Raw genomic sequence first — 26,409 nt, forward strand, 5'->3', positions numbered from 1 at the left:
GCTCTGGTGACTGTTACGCTTGCATCTTTTGATGCATCTCACCCATGAGTGCTGCATATTTTTTAGAAGACATGTCAAGTTACAAGAACCTCAACTTTTATACTAAGGCACTCATCAATGTCAGTTCCAAAGCTGTGGACCAATCAGAAGAACTCACAGTATGGGCAATCGTTACAAGCATCTGTTAATAGGTGCTCAGTGGCTGCCTTTATAGTTAAAAAAAAATACTCAAAAAAATACCGAAAAAAAAAAAAAAGATAACTAGTTCAAGCTAGGAATTATTTACATGCAGGTGTCATTAATCTTTTAACAGGGTTCTCACTCTTTCATGAACAGCAGATTCAAGGACTTATTAAAGCACCATTAATTTCAAATTAGGCACCCCCCCAGCATACAGTATGTAGCGTCATGAAAGTCCTAACTGTCCTTGACATTTCACTTACACTTAATATTTACAATAAAATTCCACAGTAACGATGTTTTGAAGGTGTCATTTAAATAGTTTTTTTTTTTTTTTACAGTTTTTAACAGTCATGTTTAAAACACTTTATTAAAATTTGTTGAATTTAATAATCAATTTTGGTTTTTGAAATGTAAAAAAATTTGTATTTTTTGTCTTAGTTCTTTAGATTTAAGATTTTTAAATGAAGTATTTCTCTTTTTTCCAAAAACTTTCAATGACCTATGTTTGTTTATAAGTACTTTCCAGGCCTTGAATAATTTTTATCAGTAGGATTTTCATGCTTTGTTAACGGTTTGTGTAGTTGTTGATTATTTGCCATCATAATTAAAGCATTATGCTGCTTTAATTAAAGAAAATTGCACTTTATTTTTACCATGTTATTGTGTTTTTTTTTGTTTTGTTTTTTGTGGCTCATATCAATTTACCAATTTACTATATTTTGGGACTGCGGTTTAATATTTAGATATATTTATTATTCAACAGCATTAGTCAATATTCTCGTACAAAGCCTGTGAAGTAAATTGCTTTTAAGTATTGGGTCAGTTTTCATTGGGTCAAAAACCAGTTGAGAACCACTGGAAAGCTTGATCCTTAATTTGTAAAATTTGTAAAAAAATCATTCATTCCGCATGAAAAGCCAGTGTTTGGCTGTCTGTCAGTACACTGCTCTGAAATATCATGGCTATTGTTAGGAACCTGCGTGCAGGGATATAGTCCGCAGGTCGCAGATGATGCATTAGCCTTTTGCATTAGTGCTGTATTAGCGTAGTCATTCATAATCTCATTTCCTGTGCTGGACTTGAATCTGGCTCGCATCAGACACATATGAGAACACAAACAACAGCCTGGGTAACCACACAGACACCAAACAAATGTGGAAGAAACAATCATATTGCCTTGCTAAATGGAATACTTGATAGCTTTTCAGCAGTTTTATCATATAAACAACACTACAAACACATTGTGGTTAAGGGCTAAAAGTAACATTCTGCCAAAATGTCAGGTTATATGACTTTAATTATAACGTGAGGACTCTTATTTTGACATTTTATAATCTCCTGAGTTGTGTTTCTGCGCTTTTAGATTGTGATTTATTACTTGATTAAGTTGCACACTGGTTTTTGATTTGGTTACTAATTAGTTCATGTTTTTATGGCCTGTGTTTCTATTGAGTTTGTCCTGTTCTCCTCTTTACTTTTGTCTGCTGCTTTGTGTTTTGTTAGATCCTTGATCAGGAATGGACAATTTCAGGCCTAAGCCCTGATTGGACGTTCATTTTTAGGAGGATGTAAGGGATTTCACCATTAACAGGAGGTAGTTGGTAAATTTATACCTGTCTGAATCTAGAATGTCTGTTTTTTTACGACCTGCATAAAAGTCCAAATGGCCTACTGTTTATTGCTACTTGAAGCCACATTTCTGAGCTTCTAAAGGAAATCAATTCCAAATTCGTTGTTGTAAATCTGTTTTGGCCACTGAAGTGTATTGTATGGTTACACATCGTGGCATTTTGCATTAGAAAAGCAGCATCTTATGCATTAGAAATGAACACATTACAGAATTGCTGAAAGTTTGTGTCCATGTACTCTGTTTATTGACTAGCTGTCAAAAGCCACTTTTTTGAGGTGTGTTGTGGTTCAATGTAATTAGTTGTTGTCATGACGATTGCACCAGCACTGATGGCAATAAGCTTAGAATGACCAAGAGGCGACACTCAATAATAGAACGTTCCATTGCAACAGCAGCGCCCAGCAACAGCCCGGGATTCCGCCATTTTGGAGTGAAAGCGATCAGCTGTCCATTGGATCTTATTGTTGTTGCTATGGCAAGCAGCTGCTTTGTTCTTTCTTTATTTATTTATTTAAAAAGCGCATTAAAGCTGAGATACAACCTGAAAGACGACAATACAACACTTACTATCACAATCAGCACTTTTAATAGTTTATTTTACAGACAAATATGCTGTTGTTTTATTGGAATTTTCATTCCAAAATGGCCGCTGCGCCATCTAGTGGCTGTTTCCCAAATCGCACTAGAGTGTCGCCTCTTGGTGATTCTATGCTCTTTGCTGATGGCGACATGCTGGGTGAATCTAGCATGTGTTTGGTCAGCGTTAAAGCTAAACTCTGCAGAAAAGTAAGTAATGAGCCAGATTTGAGGATCCTAATTATAAAAACTAGCATGTGAGTGAGCATGTAACATGCAGTTCCGGGTACAAAAGATTGCAAACTCAGATGTCCACCATGAAAATGAACTTCATCCAAAACATGCTTTATCACTGAGGAGCTGTGGAGATTTTTTTTTCTTCAGAAAATATCCCCATGAGAAACATTTGCTATCCGAATAGGGTTCCTGAGAGCCACTGTCCTTCAGAGTTTAGCTCCAACCCTAATCAAACACACCTGCTTGTAGCTTTCTTTCCTGTAGACCTTGAAGACATTGATTAGCCTGTTCAGGTATGTTTGATTAGGTTCAGATAAAACTCTGCAGGACAATAGCTATGTTTCCATCCAATGTTCCATCTATGTTTCCATCTGTTTCCAAGATGCGTATTAGACTTATGTGCAAAACTGGAGTATTGCATGAAAAACTTGCAAATAAAGCACCGTTTATAAGTCTATGAGAACAAAATTGTCGCTTCCAGACAAGGTCGGTCTGCTGGTTTGTCTATTAATGCCACCTCATCATGCCTATTTTTGCTACCACATAATCTGTTAAAATTTGGTAAATGTGCTTTCATCATAGGTTATGTCATTTTTTTTTCTACTTGATTACGCACATTCATTTTCTGTGCATTTTCAAAATTTGAGCGCATCTTGGCATTTCCTTTAAGCATGTTTATCATGTAAAAAGTAATTTCCAAACAACACATTTGAGGCCAGTGTAAACTGAGTAGCTAGTAAGTTTTGAAAACCACCAACCACAGTATCTGGTGAGCAAAAACATTAATGTCGAGCTCTGTTTAGAAGTCCTGAAGCTTTCAGTGTTTTGCCTGGATACTTCTATGGAAACTGTGTGAAGCTTTCAGATGCCTAAATGTTTCATTATTGTGTATTTGTTTCCGAGACTGAAAGGCCAACGTATATTAAACAAGATGAAATAAAAAGGGGGAAAGAGGGAAAGGACAGTCTCTGTGACAGCATGGGGCCAGTGTGTGTTTGTGTGCACATGTGTGTGTCTGGGTGGAACACTGGTTGCCAGGTTACAAGGCACAGCCATGGAGGTATATGTGCATACAAGGGACGCTCTCTTTCTTTCTCAAAGAAACTTCCCTTTTTTTGTGGGAAAACCAACAGAAAAAGTGTTATTTACAACCTGCTGCAAAAAGGAAACAACACAGTGGTGTGTAAACCCATATAGAAATCTGATACATATAAATATATGCAAACTACAATTTACTTGCTCATTTGGATTTCACATATATAAAAAAAAAAAAAAAATATATATATATATATATATATATATATATATATATATATATATATATATATATATATATATATATACATTTTTTAACCATACAAATATGATAGTACAAATATGTACATTATTGTTCAAATATATTAGCTCTATATATATATATATATATATATATATATATATATATATATATATATATATATATATATATATATATATATATATAGATATATTCTTTTTTCCACCATAGGAATTACAAATATGTACATATACACTCACTGGCCACTTTATTAGGTACATCTGTACAAACTGTTTGTTAAAGCAAATTTCAGGAGACTCGCATCATGGATGTGCAGCCGAAAAATCTGCAGCAACAGCATGATGCTATCATGTTAATATGGACCAAAATCTCTGAGGAATCTATCCAGTACCTTGTTGAATCTATGCCATGAAGGATTGAGACAGTTCTGAAGGCAAAAGGAGGTTCAACCCAGTACTAGTAAGGTGTACCTAATGAAGTTTTTGCAATATTTTGAAATATATGTTGTAAATAAAACCCATATTGGTAACACTTTACTTGAAGGGGTGTTCATTAGACTGTCATTTAACATTTATAATCATGACATAACATTTGAAAGTTAAAGAGCCCCTATTATGCATTATTAAACGTCATATTTTGATTTTGGGGGTCTCCAACAACAGTCTGATATGCAAGGTCAAAAAACACTTTCATTGTCTTATAATATGGATTTATTTTTACCTAATTATCCCAATGACTCGTGTAAGATTTGTTCAGCAATTCATTCTTTCCAAAACCCCTCCTTAGCGCGATGTTAATCTGAGCTGATCGGTCCGAGAATCCAGTCTGTTGCGATTGGTCAACTGCGTTCAGTGTGAGACAGAGAGAAATGCCCACCCTGGCTTATCAACATTGTTGAAGTAGTCAGAGTGCAGAGTGTATGTCTAAGCCCAATGCAGGAGTGCATTAAAGTTCAACACCAGCATATTGCTCTATTCTTAACCATAAGTAAAAACAATGACACGTGTGTGGGAACAGCTGATGGTGGCCATTATAACAACAAACGGCAGGGAATCATGAGTTCACAAACGCATTTAAATCCGGTGAAGAAAGTGGCAGGTGTGGCATCAATCCCACACACACATCTGCACTTCGCTAGTGTTTGATAGGAAAGGCACGTTCATGTTTTACCTGATCCGGCACTTTATATTTAGTATTGTTTCGTGACGATGTCTGTACGAACAGGCAAAAGATCGAGATGAACAATGAATCATTTAAAAGACTCTCAAAACTTTTTATTTTACACAAAGAGCAATTTCAGATTTAATCCTCAGCTGGATGTTTTCAAAAACCCATAATAGGAGCTCTTTAAGTGTCATTTGCTAAGTTAAGAAATTATCAATGTAAAAATGACATCATTTCTTGTGACAACTTGACATAAACAAATACATCACCTATTTTTGTCTCTTTCATGACAACTTGACAAATAAAAGGCAACAAAACTTGTCATAAATCTCTCATAAACATGATTGTCATGAGCCATTATGAATTTTATAACAGTGTAATTAATATTTTTTGACCTCAGCTACAGTGATATGCTGAATTTGTCTTTAAAATGTCATGAAATATTAATCAGCAATTCAACAGCATTCACATACCCGTTCCCAATCTCCAGATTACTAATCACCATCACCTGCACATAGACAAACACACACACACACACACACACACACACACACACACACACACACACACACACACACACACACACACACACACACACACACACACTATAAAGAAGCACCTTCGTTCACTCTACCACTGACGGTACTCTTCGTATTCCTGGATTCCCTTTTGTGTTTTGTGTCTGCACAGATTTTCATATCTTTTCCAATTGTTTAATTGTTGTTTTCAATAAACTGTGCTGATTTCCATACCTCTTGTGTCAAGTCCTCAGTGTGTTGTGACAGAGTAATGACACTTTTATTAAGACATTTAATAACAAATACAGTTTGTTCCACTGAAAACATGATCAGAAAAATATTAATGATACAGTTTTAATGCCTCATCATGTTTATGACAGATTTTTGACAAGTTGTGTTGTCTTGGAAAAGACATGTTATCAAGACAAAGATGAAGGCTATTCGTGATGTGTTTGTTTATGTCAAGTTGTCATAACAAGCAATTTTATATTTGCATTTAAAATTACATAATTGAACAAATGACACTTAATAACTGTTGTCTTAAGTATACAAAAAATTTAATTCACATTAATGATGTGTACTGTATGACTATAAAGCATTCGTGATAGTCTTATCAACATCCATTCAAGTAAAATGTTACCCAGATAATTAATATATGTAAACTCCAAATATGAGTTTTTATGTCATATATGTAATTTGCAAATACTGCTATATATCAGATTTCTATACGGGAACAAAGAAACTTACAGACAAAACGAGAAACTAAAATAGTTGTGGACAGCATGTTTTTCTGCATGTTTTCCTCTGTCCTTTCGTCCTCCAGGCTCTCAGATATTTGTATTTAACAGGTTTGGATGAAGGGATCTTAGCAACACCTGACACACACACACAAACACACACACACACACAAAGCCCTCTTGTGCAAGCATTTTGTTCTGACGCCATGCGAGTGTGAATGCAGGCACAAATGAAGAGCGTGTGAGAAATCTTACCGCCTGGATCAGAGCTCCGCATTGTCAGCTCATATGTCAGGTCTGTGAAACAAAAGAGAGGACAGAAGGAGTGGACAGAGCGACAAAAGAAGGAGTGTGAAAGAGAGAGAGAGATCAGATGTTAGCCAGAGCATCACACTACCTTCAATGACAACACCTGAGAATCACATGACACAAGACATCACCTGAAACAGACACAGCAACAACTGTGAATCAGCAACGTAAGAGAGTCAACCGGGGATAAAAAAAGGGCATGATGGAGTCAGTGGGTTGATAAAAACAGCACACAACTTTTTTTTGTTTTTATTGACACTACTGGTTAGGCTATTTTGTCATGTAAATAAAGCTGGGTCAGTTGAGCTCACAAAGTGTCAAACTGTACACACTTTACCTATAAATGCAGATAATAAGTCTATCATCTGGGTGTTTTACATTCACAGTTTCTCTTTGCATCTTTAAATATGAGCATATTACATAAAAAACACACACAAACCCAAAGATTGTTCCCACAATTCACAAAAAACAAACCTGTGTGTATTAATGTGTCATCATACCTTACACACTTTATGTATGAATGCATATACAGTGGGTGACACTTCAAAATTATCTTCACTCTTTGCGCCACGCCAAGACTGAAGGCTAATTAATACTTCTGCGTCAAGCACACGTGTATGGTATGGCGCAGCCTTTGCACGGTCGCATAGCTAACGTGCACATCTTAAAAAATTTAACTACACGTCGCAATGACACGTAACGCAAGCTCTGTGATTGGTTGGCTTTGAAGTGCTGACGAGTGTGGATAGGGGTGCGAGCCACCCGAGCGCGCTGCAGCGAGTGTTTATATGTGTCGAGTCCCGTGAAGGAGCTCCAGATGAAAACCTTTGTTTTATGTTTACCTTATGATTAAAGTTGTTGTACGTCCGCCAGTTCCCACCTCTCAACAAGCAAGTTTTAGCTACTTGTTCATTATGGTAGCGTTCAGAAAAAAAAACAAAACACCAACAAAGAAACTTGACACAGAGGTAAATAAAAACCTACTGCCAGCTAGCGTTTCAGAAGTGTAATTGCAGAGCAACACAAGCAGCACGCAGAAGTATAAATGCACAACAATGCACAGGGCATGCACTGTGCACACTCTGATCACTCAACGCAGAAGTATAAACCAGCCTGAAGGGATTAAGGGCTCTATTTTGACGGTCCATGCGCAGAGCGCAAAACGCAGGTCTTAATTCAGGTATAATTTCCAGCAAACAAATAAATGAACAATAATAACAAAATGTCTTGAAAAACCTGAGTTATATCCTAAAACACATGCTGTGCCCCTTATGATCTAAAACCTGACAGGTGGGCAAATCTAAGCTTGTTTTTAATAAAACAAATATAAATATGGATATAATAAATAATACTGCTAATAATAATAACATTTTACAAAAGCAAATTGTTATGAATGAACTGAAAAAGCCTCCAGAGATGAAGAAGACATAAAAGCAGTGATTTTTCATATTTATGTGGGCTAGAAAATAATATGTTTTGTAATATTTTAATCCTTTATATTTATGTCCTATATCTATTCTTATTATATCCTATATATATCCTTAATATTTACATTTTTTCATATGTAAAGATATTTGCCTGTTGCTCTCTTGTGCCTATTAAGCAGTGTGTAAGCGAGGCGCAACTCTGCGCCGGAGTTTAGACCGGGTTAGTTTTGGTCTAATGAAAAATCTATTATAGTTTCTCAAAATAGCAATGCGCCAGCGGTCCGCCTCAGAACGCCTTCCTTTTTAGACCAGAACGCCTATGGGTGCACAAATGAGCGCTAATGCATTTGATATTTAAACAGCGTAGCGCAACGCCTCAAAACGACTCTTGCGCCAAGCTTAAACTACCAAAAGACTACTGCGCCACGCCTTGTGCCACACTGCGCCGGGTGTATGATAGGGCCCTATGAACGACTTGTCAGGTGTAACAGCAGTTTGCGACTAAGCCACCAGGGGGCACAATGGGACGAGATGTGAACAAACAAATATATAAAGTATCTCTAAATACCCTGCTACTTGTAAATGAAGATGAAATAATGAAACAAAGCATTATTATCTCTTCATTATTCATTAAAAACTTAAATGTATAATAAGTCTGTCATCAGGGTGTTTTTAACTCAAATTTTCTCTTTGCAATTTTAAATATGAACATATTACATTAAAAAATAGAGACCTATGGAATGTCCCCACAATTCACAAAAACAAATCTGTGTATATTTATGTGTGTATGTGTGTGTTCTAATGTAGACTATGAACAACTATTAGACTATTAACTCTTAACTATTAACTCTTTTTTGTTTTGCCTACAAAGTGACTTCTGGCCTTGCTCCTTCTTATCTGCTCTCGCTTCTGCAGATCTATGTGCCCTCCAGAAACTTGCGTTCTGTGATGGTGGTTCCATCCCAAAGGGGGAAGAAATCACTTTCGCTCACGCTCACGCTCACGCTCAATCTGCCCAGTTGGTGGAATGAACTCCCTAACTGCATCAGAACAGCAGAGTCACTCGCTACTTTCAAGAAACGACTAAAAACTCAACTATTTAGTCTCCACTACACTTCCTAATCTGTAATTGCCTCTCTGAATACCACACTAACTAAACAAAAAAAAAAAAAAAAAAAAAACTAATACTACTAATACTTCCCTTCTTAGACTTTACAGACCTGAAACTTGCTTATAGCACTTATTCATTGTTGCTCTTGGTTGTGTAAATTGCTTCCTTGTCCTCATTTGTAAGTCGCTTTGGATAAAAGCGTCTGCTAAATGACTAAATGTAAATGTAAATGACTATGATTTCATGCTGATAATGCTATTAGTTTTTTTTTTTTTGCTTCACTTTTTATGAATTTTCCTAGAAGAACTGCTTTATTTAACTCTTTTTTGTTTAGTCTAGCTCTGTGCTTTGGTTTTCATTCGTGCCTTCATTTATCACACACAAGAGGACCATTTTTAACTTAGAATTTTATATTGACTTATGAAAACATTCATGGAGACTGCAGTGTGAAGCAACATTAGATTAGAGTTGAGCAATCAAGAAAAAGGTTAACTGTATTCTCACAGGCCTGAAAAATTATCTCGGCAGCACTGCTTCACTCTATTAGCATTGAGAGGTGACCTGGAGGCAAAATGGCACAAGATGTATGTGCAGGCCGTGTCTTCAGAAGAGTGACAGAGATCTATGTTTGTTTTCCATCTAGACCTGTAAAGTGACCCCACCACAAATGGCCTTTAGATGTTTATGTCATTAAATGAATACAATACCTTACAAAAGTCTTGTCGCCTGTAGAAGCTTTAGGAACAACAAATAATAACTGCACTTCTAGTTGAACGTTTAGTATCAGATGTGGCTTATATGAAAGGCAAAGGCCTCTAGATTACACTTATTTTACCAAAATAAAATATGATCGTGCCTTGATTTTTAATTATTTAATTAGAACAGTAAGGTCTGACTTAACTTAGACAAAAATCTTGTCACTTAACAGACATAATGTGCAGTATAGAATATAAAGTCATGGTGCATGGAAAAAGAGTTAATATTGTGTATGACTCCCATAAGCTTGAACATCTCTGCAATGACTCAAATATTTTAATAATAAAGTCATCTAGAATGGTAAAGAAAGTGTTCTTGCAGGACTTAACTTCAAGTTACGCCTCTACTACAAGTAACGCCCCATCATGTTATGCCCCTGTCTTGCAGTCTGCAAACAGACCCTACTCGGAAATACTGCACTAATTTATATTAAAATGAAAAAAATTCCATTTTCAATGGGGAAAATGTATGTTAATTACTGCATAAATATACATTTTACCACAAAACTCTCTTAAAATTTTATAAAATTATATAAACTTGATAAAAAAAAAAACAGTGGGTACTTTACAGGTGTTCAAACTTTTTTGACTGACTAAGACTACAAGTCTTAAGTCTTAACAAGTTTGATTCCCAAATAAGGGACACCAGAGGGTTAAAGCTGTACTAAAGACCACACCATCTAGCAGGGATGATGATTCATTTCAGCTTATCTAAGCAAATGGACATTTTTCTTTGAAATGAAATTTTAGTTTTTGAAGCACTTAATTGAAAACTGATCTGGAATTCAATGTTGTTTTTTCTACATGAAATGTTTTGAACAAAATTTCATGCATAGTATACTTCAAATCAATGTTGCAATAATTATGTGGATGTGCATTCAATGCAGGTGCACCAGCAGCTAGCTCTCTGCAACTCTCACATGGTTGTCCACTGAAGCTAAGCAGGGCTGCACCTGGTTAGTACCTGGATGGGAGACCGCATGGGAAAGCTAGGTTTCTGCTGGAAGTGGTGTTAGTGAGGCCAACAGGGGGCGCTCAACCTGCGGTCTGTGTGGGTCCTAACGCCCCAGTATAGTGAAGGGGACTCTATAATGCTTGGATGAGACGTTAAACTGAGGTCCAGACTCTCTGTGATTGTTAAAAATCCCAGGATGTCCTTTGAAAAAGACCAAAATTTGCCCATCATGGCAATCATATCATAACTGGCTTCTTCTCCACCAAGCAGCTGGTGTGCGGTTTGGCGCAATATGACCGACATCGCGTCATCCAGGTGAATGCTGCACATTGGTGGTAGATGAGAAGATCCCTGCATTGTGTAAAACGCTTTGAGCGTCTAGGAAAGTGTTATAGAAATTTAAGAAATTATTATTATTATCATCATCATTATTATTATTATTATTATTATTATTATCTCCAAATTGTGAATTGTGTCCTCGGGTTAGCCACATAATTTTTAAAATACATCAGGTTTTATCAAATTATATTTTAAAAAGTGTTGTCAGTTATGTAAGGTGTTTTGAGAAAAATCTATCAAATTAAAAAGCAGTTAATTTAAAAACCTTTTTTTATTTCAGAATCTCAAGTAATTGTACATCACTGGTAATAATCCCCTTTTTAAAAATGTCAAAGTGAATTCATCTTTTTAACAGGGTTGATTTTGCAGACTGTTGCGGTATTCTGAAAAGTTGAGATGTTTTCAACTGGGAGCACCTGGAAAGCATATTACTCCCAATATGTGCGCACAAGAATATTGGAAATTATGAACTTGCATGTGGAAAAGATGGAATATGTGACTGGCCCCTTACGAGGGCACTTCATATGTGTGAACAACAGGAGTGCCAATGCAATTATCCACTCTACGTTCTCTCATTTATAATACATATTCAAATGTCCTCCAAACAAACACATGAACTGATAATAATAATAATAAATACGCTGTAAACATAAATACTCAGTAAAAATATCTTACATAAGCAAAAATTTGTCATTTGAATTCGAGGCATTATTAGACTGTCCAGAATTAATCATTATACTAGATGTGTGCATTCCTAGTGAGTGCAAGAGGGAAGATACTGATGTGAAATATGAGTTATTTTTAGTGGGAGCGGAAAAAATCTTTCAAGAGTGTAACTGAAAAATCGATTCCACGCAGAGCTTTAGATCACTGTGTTTCGTTTACTGCGGACACTTTACAAATGATTTATGTACTTGTGTAGGTATGCTGCCTCATGCAGTTGTGCTGTCAATGTGTGTGTGTGTACCTGTGCAGTGTTGTTGCAGACGGCGGATCTCAGAATGAAGGCCTTTCAGTGTGTTGGCATGGTCTTGCTGCAGGAACAGCAGGTTCTTCTGAGCGCTGTGCAGCTGATTCTCCAAGGTCACACTCACTGAGGCCATGATGAAGATCTACAGTCACACTCACATGTAGAAATAAACTCACTCACTCACACATTCATACACACACACACACACACACACACACACACTAGCCCAGGAGATCTGTAAACACAACAAAAGAAAAGACGTTTAACACCAAAAAAATGGCATGGCATAATTTATCACTGTTTGTAGCCTTTATTTTTATTCAATGAGTCTTTTTTCAATGCTGTAAATCTAAATCTGTTCAATTTAAAAACTATTAGTTCTAATCTGTTAATAAATGTATATTGTTTAAATATATCTAGATTTTGTGAGATACTTCCAACATATGGGAGTGAAACTGACGCAGCTTTATTCTCCACACTATAGATGGCAGTATTGCACATTAAGCTTATCGAGTCTGTGGCTGCAAATCAAAGAGAGAAATCATAAACTTTTTTTAAAATTGATTAAACTGGGGAGTACAGAATTATACATAATACAGTATACAAGGGAATTAACAACAAAAATGAATCATGTATATTAAGTATTTTTTCCAGCAGTTGAGGTGTCTTAATTGCGTTGTCATTACTTAACATAAATTGTTTACAATTTGGTACAGTCAGCTTACAATTTGTTCTGTGGATGTGGTACTTGCCAAATAAAATGAGAATTTTTGTTATTTTGTTATTTTGCAATCCATAAATAAAGTAATTTTATCAGTTATATTGATCAATTTATAATAGACTTCAGAAAGTAATAATAAAACTTGGGACAAAACTCCATTTAATATGGAAAATATTCCTTCTATCACGTGCCGATGCTTTTATTTAGAACATAGTTTAAATCAGCCTTCGTTGATGTCCTCAATTTGGCAACCTGCTCTTGCGTGTTTTGAACCAGGGGTGCAATACCTGGTTCAACCACTGGGTGTCAAGCGAACACCTTAAATCTGCATTAATAGTATATTGTTTGGCCATTTTTTGGCCTATATGTATGACTTTATTTACATTCATTCATTCATTCATTCATTCATTTTCTTTTTGGCTTAATCCCTATATTAATCCGGGGTCGCCACAGTGGAATGAACCCCCAATTTATCCAGCACGTTTTTACGCAGCGGATGCCCTTCCAGCTGCAACCCATCTCTGGGAAACATCCACACACACACACACTCACATTCATACACTACGCACAATTTAGTCTACCCAATTCACCTGTACCGCATGTCTTTGGATTATGAGGGAAACCAGAGCACCTGGAGGAAACCCACGCGAATGCAGGGAGAACACAAACTCCAAACAGAAACGCCAATTAACCCAGCCGAGGCTCGAACCAGCCACCTTCTTGCTGTGAGGTGACAGCACTACCTACTGCAATGCATATGTTTATAAATGTCTACCCCAGTAGGACTGTGATTCACCTGTATTGAATAAAATTAAATCAGATAAATATGATATATTTTATATTTGTGAAATCCAAATATGAACTTCAGTGTCATATGTAATTTGTATATATCGCCTTATCACATTTCTATATTTAAAAATCACTAATTATCTGTAAGGGATTACAAGTGTGTACTTACATGTTAAACTTGTACTCTTATTGGTTTTTCTATGTCTTTTAGGCCAATGGTTCTCAAAGTGGGGGTCGGGACCCCCAGAGGGGTTGCGGGACAAAGAAGGGGGGGTCGCCTGGTGATTTCCAAAAATTGAATTATTTTTATTAAACCATAAGAAATACCATATTTTACCCATAACCTACTGAAAAGAAAAAAAAATTGTCGTTTATAGTTACCATATACTAAATAGTTACTATATTAGCTTATAGTTCTATTGGATTGCAATGAATTATATTATATTACAGACTAGATTAAAGATCAATAGCGTCAGATGCAGCAGATTGATTTTATAATACCAGGTTAAACTTTTTGGCCCATTTACAGCACTCACATACATTTAAAAAAATTAAGCGAAGAATAGACTTGGGTCTATTGGTGTGTATGTTCGCCATTGCATGCAAGGTTTCTATATTATATTGGGGGTCGCGAGTCACTGGCATTGTCATTTTGGGGGTCGCAGGCTGAAAAGTTTGGGAATCCCTGTTTTAGGGGATAGACTGAAACGAAACCGAAGTTGATAGTTAAAGATTTTCTGACATTTGCTGTAACACTTTTAATGACTCCCATTCTGACATTTGCGGGCGACACTTTTTACTGCAGTAAACATCTGAATAGGTGAGGATGTCAATTTTCACAAAATAAACATTTTCAAAGATGGAAAATTTGGAAGTATCAAATGGCACTAAAAGTGTAATCGACTAATGATATGCAGTCAGTGTGATTTCTCACATTAGACTGCTCTGTATTTTGCCCCATGTTATATTTGACCTACTGTACCTCTTGTTGTGTTTTGTTCATGAAAATAGCTGACACTTAAATTAATTGTCACTTGATGTTTTGTCACATTTGCACTTGTTATTGATGTATTTTTTTAATCCAAAAGCCACCGACTTTTTGTAAAAGTTGAATTATGTATGTTTTTTATTATAATAATTATTATAAAATCTTTATGTTAAAATAAAAATTTCCAGGCCTTTGGCATTGAATAAAATTTAGATTTGGACCTCTGAATCAACAGAGAGCCCTTAATTTACAGTGTAGGATGGAGGGCCGCATCAGATTCTAAAAACCATATGATTGGTCAGAAATCAGAGTGCAGAGTGATGTCATCAAGTATTTATGTTCTAAATTTGAATGATGTCATTGTTTAAGAGCACACTAGCAATCCAATTAGCAAACTATCCATCCCAAATAGCATTCGAATATAGATTTAGCATGTCCAAAATGACAATATGCTGAAATGAGTATTCCAAAGGTCTCAAATGGAAATTCAAATAGAACTACAAACCCAGGTAAAAAGCATTAACAAACTACAAACATGGCTGACTCAATGATGTTTGAATGATTGTTAATTAACCTCTAACCAATTGGAAAATATTTTAATCACGTTTTTACGACGTTATACATCATTTAAAACAACAATGAACTTTTATATAGATGTGTTTGGTCATTAACTTCTGAATGCCCAATTATGCAAACACCTGAGATTTTCTCTGCATGAAAGACTCGCGAATGGCAGATTAACTTGCTGCTGCTTCTCCAGTATGGAGAATCCGCTACATCCTGACGTTACACACTCAAAAGCACATATTTTTTTAGGACATAGTGTAAGTAGAAAAATTGGAACGCATCATTCAACATATTTAATAAAAAAAAAAAAACATTAGAATTTACAGTTACTACATTACTACATTAACACTTTTCTCCAAAGCCAATATTTATTTATTTAAGATCACACATACACAGTAAGCAGCACAAAGCCTCCTTAAAAAAAACCAAGTGAAGTCAGCAGTGGTTAATGTTACGTTTACTCCAGGACAAATGCATTACTGATGCAATGGAGCGACGGCCATAGTGAGGTCAGAAGACTGTCCCACTCTCGCACAAACACAAAAACATTACAGCAATCAAATTATATTTACTCTGATTATCACAAAGTCCCTTTCCCGTATTCTCTTCCCTCTGTCTGAGAGGAGGACAAAGAGCTATATTTAGCTAATGACAGCATAATGGTTGGACATTACGTAATGCCTTTCAGATGAGGCAGAGGAGCGAGGGAGGGTCTGTAGTATTGATTTAAGGGAGAATGCTGCTTTACACAGACAGCGCACTACTTAGGGATCATCTCCCCACCCCAGATGCGCTCTTAAAGAGGTCATATCATACATATTTTATCATTTTACTTTACTCTGATCCACTTAAAATGTATGTAGGGCTGTGCGGTATTTTGAATATTCATGGTATATTGCAGCCATTGTGCTTGTGATTTAAAATTAAGCAGTCATTAATGATTAAGTGTGCTTCTCAATTTTCCTAAAGTGGTGTGGGATTAGTATTCCCGTTATTTCTTGTCTCGTGAGTTTGTTTGATGTTTTATTTGAGTTTAATTCAAGTTTAGATTTAAAGGGCACCTATGATGAAAATCAACTTTTGTAAGCTGTTTGGACTGAACTGTGTGTAGAAACAGTGTGTCCACTGTCAAATTGGAGTGATATAAACACAACAAGTCTCTTTTTTAAAATTTACTGACGCTAAAATAGGATCTAAATTCCAGTGATTTGAGGCCCACCATAACGTATCATAGGAGTGCGGTTTTCCCCGCCCACCAAATTGATGCCATGTCTCCATAATAACATGTATACACATGTCCAAAGAACATTTTTTTGCAAGGAAACTGGGATTAAATCATATATTACAACTCTTTGATCAACTCAATAATTAATTTCATAAGGTTAAAATGTTTTTAAAACAAAGCATGTTTGTAATAAAGTGAGTAAAATCGCCTTGTAATTATTAACCGCTATAATCACCACAGCCGCATGGTGTCAGTAAACGTGCATATGTGTGTTTGTGATGCAATCGGCATTTGTGTGTGTCTCATCATTTCAGAAAGGCTTATTTGGTATTTTTGACTAGTGACCTTATTTCAGCTTCATCCGTGTCTTTCTCTATCACTGACTGCTGTTTATCTGACATAATGCATGAGAAACAGACTCGCATGTTGGAACTGTGGGCTAAAAGAGGTAAAAGAGGTACCCTTCAAAGTTTAGATTTACTGAAACACAGCGTCATTTGTTTGTGTCATGACTCAAGTTTGTGAATCTTTCTCACATATTAAAATTTTACGTTCGCCTCACGGTGGTGTAGTGGGTAGCACAATCACCTCATAGCAAGAAGGTTGCTGGTTCGACCCTCGGCTGGGTCAGTTGGCATTTCTGTGTGGATCTACATGTTCTGTCCTTGTTGGCGTGGGTTTCTTCTAGGTGCTCAGGTTTCCCAGAAGTCCAGTTCATTTAAGTGACGTTGGAAGAAATTATATTCATCACCAAATCAGTATGTAGTATTTGAATGAATTCAGAAAAAACACTGTGATACTGAAAACATGAGTGGGAAACTAATTTAGTGAAAAACATGCTTTGATTATTAAAATAAAATCTTGCAGTGACTTTAAGAATAGATCTGTTTTGGGATGTTATCTAAAATGCAACACTGTAAAGTTTTATCTTGGTGTAAATAAAACATGAGGGATGAGGGCTCTTTTAACTTGCTTACATTTTTGTTTTGTTTTTGTTTGTTTAAATTTCTATTAGGTAACACTTTGTTTTGATGGTCCAGTTGAGTATTAGTAGATGTCTGCTTAATATATCTGTTGATACTGCTCTGTCAACAGACATTTAACTGACTGTAAGAAACTTTGCAATTACATGTCAACTTACACTGGCCCTAACACTAAACCCCAACCCTAACCCCAACCTAACAGTCTACTTGTAATTGAATGAGAATTAGTTGGCATATAGATGCAATGTCATTTAAATTCAACAAATGGACCATCAAAATAAAGTGACCTTCTATTTTTTATTTTTTATTTTATTGCATTGCATTTTTAAATGCATTTGAAATGTAATATGATTATTTTATTAATATTTTTGGCAATGCAATCCAAAAGAATCTGACCTTTTTTTTGTTCCTTTTAAGAGATAAACCACTTACTTAAGGACAAAAATATAGATTTGTGGCTTTTATGCTTTCACAGTTCTAAAGTAAAGAATGAACATCAGAATGAACCGCCAACTTATCCAGCATATGTTTTATACAGCGGATGCCCTTCCAGTCGCGACCCAACACCCATACACTCTCGCATACACACTCATACACTGCATAGCCAATTTAGCTTATTTAATTCACCTATAGCACATGACTTTGGACCTTGAGGGAAACCGGATCACCCGAAGGAATCCCACGCTAATTGGCCCACTCGGGACTCAAACCAGCAACTTTCTTGCTGTGAGGCGACAGTGCCAACCACTGAGCCACAGTGTCGCCTGCCAAACCCGTGACTTATTTTTAAAATTCAAAGAAAATTCAGATTCTCCTGATAGGACCCTTTTAAACCACTTTGCCCATTAACATACTATTCCAGTTAGAACTTCCTAAAATAACTCACTTGTGGGCCAATTACTAATCTATCAATTTATTTTTTGTCTGATCCTACCAGAAGATAACACAAAGGTTCCCTTACTTGACTTGTAAAAAAAAAAAAAAGCTTTGATTTAATGAAAGAATCTCATAAAGCCCTGTGCAGTTTAACAGAGATTTGACCGCCTCCATCATTTTAAAGCAGACTCTCTCCTATGGGTGCAGTTTCTTCTATCATCCTAATGCAACAGATAAAAAGCTGACAAATCCAGTCAGGCCGAGAGAAGAAATGCGGATGCCTCATGGGTGGGTTGAGGGTCCGCATTGTTAATCACACTTCACTATTCATTCTGCTACGAGATAACAATCAGCTTTCTGCTCTCAGGAGGAAAAACGTGAGTCTACAAAATGTGAGAAATCGCAGTGCAGGAACAAACCGCTGCAGTTTCTGAGTAAAATGGGCACTAGGGCTACATACAGTATTAGACTCCAACAAAGACTAGAACAAAAGAAACTGGAAATAAAAGGGATTTCTTAAGAGTTTTTGTATTGTTTCTAGTCCAAATATCTACAAATTCTTAAATCAAGAAGCATTTTCTAGACAAGTAAAACATATCGTTTTGCATTCATAAATAACAAGTTAAAATTAAGTTTTTTAAAAAAGCAATCAAGTCTAATCTAATTCAATGATTTATGCTATGCTAAACTAACAGTAGGGCTGCTCGATTTTGGGAAAAATCATAATCACGATTATTTTGGTCATAATTGTAATCACGATTATTCAAAACGGTTATCAGTTGAAGTCAACATTATTGGCACTTCTGAGAATTTTTTTAAAATAAATATTTCCCAAATTATGTTTAACAGAGCAAGGAATTTTAACAGTATTTACTATAATATTTTGTCTTCTAGGCTTATTTGTTTTATTTTAGCTAGAATAAAAGCAGGTTTAAATATTTTGAAACCCATTTTAAGGTCAATATTATTAGCTCCCTTAAGCAATGTATTTTTGATTGTCTGCAGAAGAAACTACTGTTATACAATGACTTGCCTAATTACTCTAGTGAAGCCTTTGAATGTCACTTTAATCTAAATGCTTGTATTTTGAAAAATATCTAGAAAATTATTATGTGCTGTCATCATAGCAAATATAAAAGAAATCAGTAATTAGAAATGAGATATCAAAACTATTATGTTCAGAAATAAGTAAAAAAAAAACTTATTTCCATTAAACAGAAATTGGGGAGGAAAAGGGTTGCTAATATTCAGGAGGGCTAATAATTCTGACTTCAACTTCATTTTTACAGTTATGTTCCACCCTTCAAAGGAAAGAGAAATAAATACAACAGAATAAAAATATAAAAACAAACTGTGCTTTAAGCATCTTCACTGTAAGAAAAACATTTTCGATTTTCGATTAATTGCACAGCCCTAACTAAAAGTGCTCACGCTAGACTAGGAGATTGGCTGAATGGATTCAAAAAGGATAAACTCAACTGTAAAAGTTGTAAAATGATCCTATTCATTTATTTATGAGCCTTTTTTATGTGCCGTGTTCCTTTAGAAACTTTGTTTTGTCTGGACAAACAGCATACTCAGAAATAACAGCACAGAGCTAGGGGTGTAACAAATTTCACAGTTTGGTTTGGTTCATCGTATTGTGCTCACAATAAAGTTTAGTTTGGTTTGGTTCAGTTCAGGCTGCTTGGTAGCGCAGTGGGTTTGCATGTTCGACTCATGGCAAGAAGCTCGCTGGTTTGAGTCTCGCCAGGTTCAGTTGCCGTTTATGTCTGTCTGTCTGTCTGTCTGTCTGTCTGTCTGTCTGTCTGTCTATCTATCTATCTATCTATCTATCTATCTATCTATCTATCTACCTCTAATTGTTATTCAAATATGTAAGTATCAGAAAAAAAAGAGTCCCCAAAACAGAAATATTTGATTATCATCTATATCACTGTTTACATTAGACTGTAACTAAAGCAACAACTGGCAATTGTATTATTGTACATTGTAAACAGTTCTGTTATTAGCACAAGCTTATTAGCATTAGTTTCAGTTGTGTTCCCACTTTAGCCTGAAACTACGTAGCACAATTACAAACCACCCTGAAATTTTAAGCATGGTAAAGTGCCATTCACATAGTACATCTAAGAGTCTGACCACACCGAAATTTTCCATTCGAAAACACAAGGCACACAACACTGCCTTTTTTTGTTGATCAGAGAAAAAGAACTATGGTGCGCTTTTTATGTCGCTAGACAACGACTGAATCAGCTGCGTAAAGTGTTGCTGTTGTTATTAATATAATTTTAAAATGTAATAACATTGTGATATTTAAGATTTGTGAGTCATTCAGCACCGGATAACTCAAAACAGCGACCACAAGTCTCTTTTCTATCTTCAAAACTCTCCATTGTTGTCTTGACAACACAAACACTGCCGCCATCTCAATAGAAACCCCGCCTCTGCTTTCATTTGATTGGAGAATGAAGAAGAAGTGACTGACGTAACATGCTTTTTCCACTCAGAGTTGACTTTTTTGTCTGCGAGCGCATAACGTGCAACAGCCAAAATGCGTGGCCCTGCAGGCAGTTACAACTCGAGGTGCACATAGTGCTTGAGCAGCGTGTACAATGCTTGCAGCCATTAGTAAACCATTCAAAAAAGGCCCCTCTCAACGCAAAAAGTGCCTTCGGTGTGATTGACCCCAAAAAGTGCTTTTGGTGCTTGCGCTCCAATGTTGTTTAATGTTGCTAGGTGACCATAAACAGTTTTTTTTTTCAGGGGATGATAAACTAACTAAACATTACTGCAGCTTTGTTACAAGTTTATAATAGAGTAAATTTAAAAGCCCCGCAGTATTTGGGTGTTCTGAGGTAATTAGTCTACTGAAATGTGTATTTCATTCAAAGTAAGAAGCTGATCAGTCAGTTCTTGTCATGTGACTCGTGGTGTGCTCATGGCATTCTGGATTGTTCAGATGTTTTCATCTGGGTGCACCTAGGGAAAAAAAAGCGTTGCGCGTGCAAGCCGCGAGCCTCCATTGGAAATAATGAACTTGCGTGAGGAAAAGATGCAATATGTGAATTGTAAACAACAATAAGACAACTGTGCTGAACCATGGTGGACTGGTAGCCCCTTTCACACAGTGATACAGGTAAATATCAAGAAAATTTCCGAAACGACTTTACTGGTAAATTTAAACAAATGCTGTTCACACGGACAAGGACTGTGCAGATTTTTTTCCAGAAAAGACCATTTACACATCTTTTCCAAAATACCAGTAAATTCTGACATCATTAACCAGAAATGACCTCCAAACGGCCGCACTTGTATTTGTAAACATAGAAGGGGTCGGTCTTTTCTTGATGCTTAAGCTTTTATTTAAAGCTTTATCATTCATGCAGCTGCTTTATCCCAGAGACATGCAAAGGCAGAAGAGTGAACCGCAGCTAAATGTTTACACATTTAACTGTATCACAGATTTTGTGGATGGATACGTATTGTGAACAACTACATATTTTATTTTCATAAACAGCGTGGATGTGAATTTGTCTGATTGTCTGGAGTAGATGTCTCAACACAGCGTTTTAAACATGAACGTGCTCTTTCTGGCAATTTTTTTCACACAAAGCAGCATTCCGGCAAATTACCGGTAATGTTACAACTTCTCATTCCGGAAAAATGGCAGAACACATTTACCGTTATTTTCTTTAAAAAAAAGCCTGTTTACACATGATCCCTTTCCAGAAAATTGCCGGTAATTTTCCAGAAAGGTCTGTATGTGTAAAAGGGGCTATTGTGTGTGCACATGATGTCATTACTCTGTGTTCTGGTTGTCAGTTTCTCCATAGCTAACTATATATAAATATATATATATATATATATATATATATATATATATATATATATATATATATATATATATATATATATATATATATATATATATAGTTTTTTTTCCAGTCCAACGAAGTAAACATCAAAAGAAAAGAGTCCCAAAACCAGAAATATCTGATCATCGAATATATCACAATTTACACTACACTTACATTAACAAGGCAAGGACTGATGCATTTGTATTCAATTCCGTTATCAGCACCGCATTGGAAAATGAAACTGACTGAATCAGACTGGCACTGAATAGGAGAATTAAGTAAACAGAACCGTTTGGCCCAAAAGTGGCTACAGATTATTGATCTCAAAATGTAGTCTATAAATTCGGCATATAAAGAAGCATTCATACAATCTTCTGTATCCCTGCTCAGGCATTTAAGTGGTACCAAATTTAAACATCAAAATTCTACGTTCCAATTCAGTCCAATCACATGGGACCCAAGCCATATTGACACCAGGTTTCTGGCAGATTTAGTTTATTTTATCTCTCGTAAAATCAGGAGGCAATATGACCCCATATTAGGAAAGTTAATATCGGTAATCAGAAGACGCTCCTTTGTGCTGTGTGTGTTATTTTGTTTGTTTTTAATGGGTGCAATCTCAGTAGATCAACTGCAGAACTTTCCACTTGCTTTTATAGGTCTGCAGTCTCATGCTAATTTGCTTTGTTTAATAAATCTGCTCATTAGACTTTATAGGAGAAAATCTAAACCACTTCCAGCGTCCCTCAGTGGGCGGTTTATCTGGACACTACAACAGTCTATACTGCAGCTTATTTCTGGTTTATACACGGTTACGGTTTTCTCACAAGATCAAGATGAAAACGCAAAAAAAAAAGAGCAGCCAAAAATGGTAACGTGCCTCAGAAGACAAGAGTAGATGCCTTAAACACATGCTCACTCTGACAGGCTAACCACAAGCCTCCACAAGACAGACACAACAAACACAAGGAAAAAGAGCAGGTCTAAATTCATGCACAAGACAGAAAGAGAAAACAAAACACTATGGGTTTTGGGATAGAATGTACATATATTTAAAGATGGTATAGGAGTACAAAGAAGGTACAATCATGTTAGGTTGCTAGTGGAACTCATGAAAAGCCTATGAGCATGAATGAGTAATGTTATGCTGTGTGGGTGCGGCACAGAAGACTCTGCCATGCTCTTTTACTAATTCACTTGCTGTCTTCCCTCCTCATGTGTCCTCTCTCTTTCTCTCACCATCTCCATTTCTACTCATTCATATATCACATCATGAGGATGATTTACTAATCATTTGTATGCACAAACAACGAAGCTTTCAGTTTGTTGAGTGTGGAGCAGGAAGGCAAGAAGGTCGAAAGCTCAAGTCACAGCTAGACCAGTTGGCATTTCTGTGGACTTTGCATGTTCTCCCTGTGTTTGCATGGGTTTTCTCACAACCCCAAGACATGCGCCATAAGTGAATTGGAATAAACTAAATTGGCCAAATTGTATGAGTGCGTGTGTGAATGAGTGTGTATAGGTGTTTCCCAGTTGTGGGTTACAGCTGTAAGGGCATCCACTCCATAAAACATTGTGGTGACCACTGATAAATGAGGAGTTAAGATGGAATAGTTGGCGGTTCATTCCACTGTGGTGACCCCTGATAAATAAGGGGCTAAGATGAAATAGTTGGCAGTTCATTCCACTGTGTTGACCCCTGATAAATAAGTGACTAAGATGGAATAGTTTGCGCTTCATTTCACTGTGGTGACCCCTAATAAATAAGTGACTAAGATGGAATAGTTTGCGCTTCATTTCACTGAGGTGACCCCTGATAAATAAGGGACTAAGATGGAATAGTTGGCGCTTCATTCTTCTGTGGTAACCCCTGATAAATAAGGTGCTAAGATGGAATAGTTGGCGGTTGATTCTACTGTGGTGACCCCTGATAAATAAGGAACTAAGCGAAAAGAAAATGAACGAAGAAATCATTCAAGATAAATAAATGCTTTTATAGTTGTCATTGACTGATTTTAAAGGGCACCTATGATGAAAAATCAACTTTTGGAAGTTGTTTGGACAGAACTGTGTGTATAGTGGGTCCACAGTCATATTGGAGTGATAGACACTCTCCTATTTATGGCGTGACGTACCAATACATTTTCCCAGCCCACCAAATTTATTGACAATCGCGTATTATGTCTCCTTGCTCACGTGCACACGCGCAAACTTTATAATGACATTGTGTGTGATTCATCATTGCAGAAAGGCTTGAATTAACTCCACAATAAAATATATCAAATAACAGTTGGGAAAGTTATTACTGTAGTAAGGGAGATCTGCTTCATTCTTGTCTGTCACTGTGCCGTTTATCTATGTGAAGGCTACACGCATCAGGTCAATACAAACATGTCTCTGACACACACATGGGAACAATGGGCGGGGAGAACTAGCTTATTTGCATTAAAGCACAGGCAACAAAAACAGCTACAATGTGCACACATCACATTTCCCAAATTTAAAAAGGTATAATAAACAATCTGATGGGTATTTTGAGTTGAAACTTCACAGAAACATTCTGGAGACACAAAAGACTTGTTTTCAAGGGCACATAGATTACCCTGTTTTTCATATTTATTATAAGAATGTGTCTGTAAAGTTTCAGCTCAAAACACTCATCAGAGTATTTATTATAGCTGTTTGAAGTGTCTCTATTAAAGCTGGGAAAAGGTTGTTGCTGTTTTTTTGCACTGAGCCTTTAAGGCTAGTCATCCCCGCCCACCGTTCCCACGTGCCTGTCAGCAACATGCCTTAATCGCCGCCATCGGCTGCCTCAAGAAGCAGATCTCACGTAACTTTTGTGAGAAATACTACAGTAAGAACTTTACCAATCAGTATTAGATGCATTTTTTGTGGAGTTGCAAAAATGAGTTCACGCACACACAGCGCAGACACGCAAATACACACACATAGCACAGACACGTAGTGCAGACACGCAGACACACACAAACACACATAGCACAGACACGTAGCGCAGACACACACATACATACATAGCGTAGACAAGCAGACACACACACACACACACACACACACATAGAAAAGACACGTAGCGCAGACACACACACACACACACATACATAGCGTAGACGCGCAGACACACACACACAGCGCAGACACACACACACACACACACACACACACACACACACAGACAGTGAGAGAGACACGCGGCTGTGCTGATGAAGTGAATCTGAAGTGAATGCCTGTACTTCATTACACACGTGCACACATTTTAAAACATGTTAAAACTCACTTTTGATCACGTCTGATGATGATTGATGATCCTAGCAAACTAAACAGACCTTTTATTCCCGGTTGCTTTGCGCTCATCCTGTCTTGTCGATATGATTTTTTGCATTACTACGGTGACATGTTAATGCGCGCAGCTGTCAATCAATATTGGTGGGCGGAAGGACCGCACTCCTACGTAAGGTTGCAGTCAGTCTGAAAATCGCTCCAATTGGTCCACCGTTTTTATGTTGTTAATTTGAAAAAAAAAAGGGACTGGGTGTGTTTATATCACCCCAATATGACAGTATATACACTATACTTACACACATGTATGTCCAAACAGCTTTAAAAGTAGATTTTTCACAATAGGTACCCTTTAAATCTTGAAAAAAGGGTAAATAGGTGCCCTTTAAGAAATGAAACCTTGATGTACAGAGCTAACGAAGAAAAGAACTAAAAATAGTAAAATACATGGTCCAGATTAGCATGTGAAATGTTAATGTTTAAAATAAATCACCTATTAAGTCTTCAAGTGTTTAGTGCTGATGAACAGTCATTGCAATACAACAGTCTGAATGTTGTTAATTGCTGGCAATTGCTGACGACGCCTCTGGGCAGCCCTAAAGCCAGTCTGCGGAATTCAGTGTAAAGATGCTATGCCCCATTAAACAGTTTGCTTCAGGTTTGGTTTCTGTGCCGTCTATGCTACATGTAAAGATTATTTTAGACATTTCTGTAAAGATGCTTTTAGACATTTCTCATAATATCTGTCCATTGCATAGAAAATAATTATTTCATAAGAAAGTAAGCTGGGTGGCACAGTGGCTCAGTGGTTAGCACTGTTGCCCCACAGCAAGAAGGTCACTGGTTCAAGTCCTGGCTGGGCCAGTTGACATTTCTGTGTGGAGTTTCCTCC

The 26,409-nt window shown here is 36.6% G+C and overlaps 1 protein-coding gene across 3 annotated transcripts in view; it reads right to left on the minus strand.

Moving 5' to 3' along the window:
- The window catches only part of ccdc92 (coiled-coil domain containing 92), a 57,114-nt gene that overhangs the window by 12,992 nt on the left and 17,713 nt on the right, over positions 1 to 26,409 (minus strand). For all 3 annotated transcript variants that reach the window (XM_087263794.1, XM_087263795.1, NM_001037705.2), the window contains 2 exon segments: positions 12,206 to 12,443; positions 6,598 to 6,639 (listed from right to left, as the gene is read on the minus strand). In XM_087263794.1, coding sequence (XP_087119920.1) covers positions 6,598 to 6,639; positions 12,206 to 12,341 — 178 coding nt within the window. In that variant the 5' untranslated portion in view covers positions 12,342 to 12,443.

The sequence above is a fragment of the Danio rerio genome, chromosome 8, assembly GCF_052040795.2.
Source record: "Danio rerio strain M-AB ecotype USA chromosome 8, GRCz13ab, whole genome shotgun sequence".
Lineage (NCBI taxonomy): Eukaryota > Metazoa > Chordata > Actinopteri > Cypriniformes > Danionidae > Danio > Danio rerio.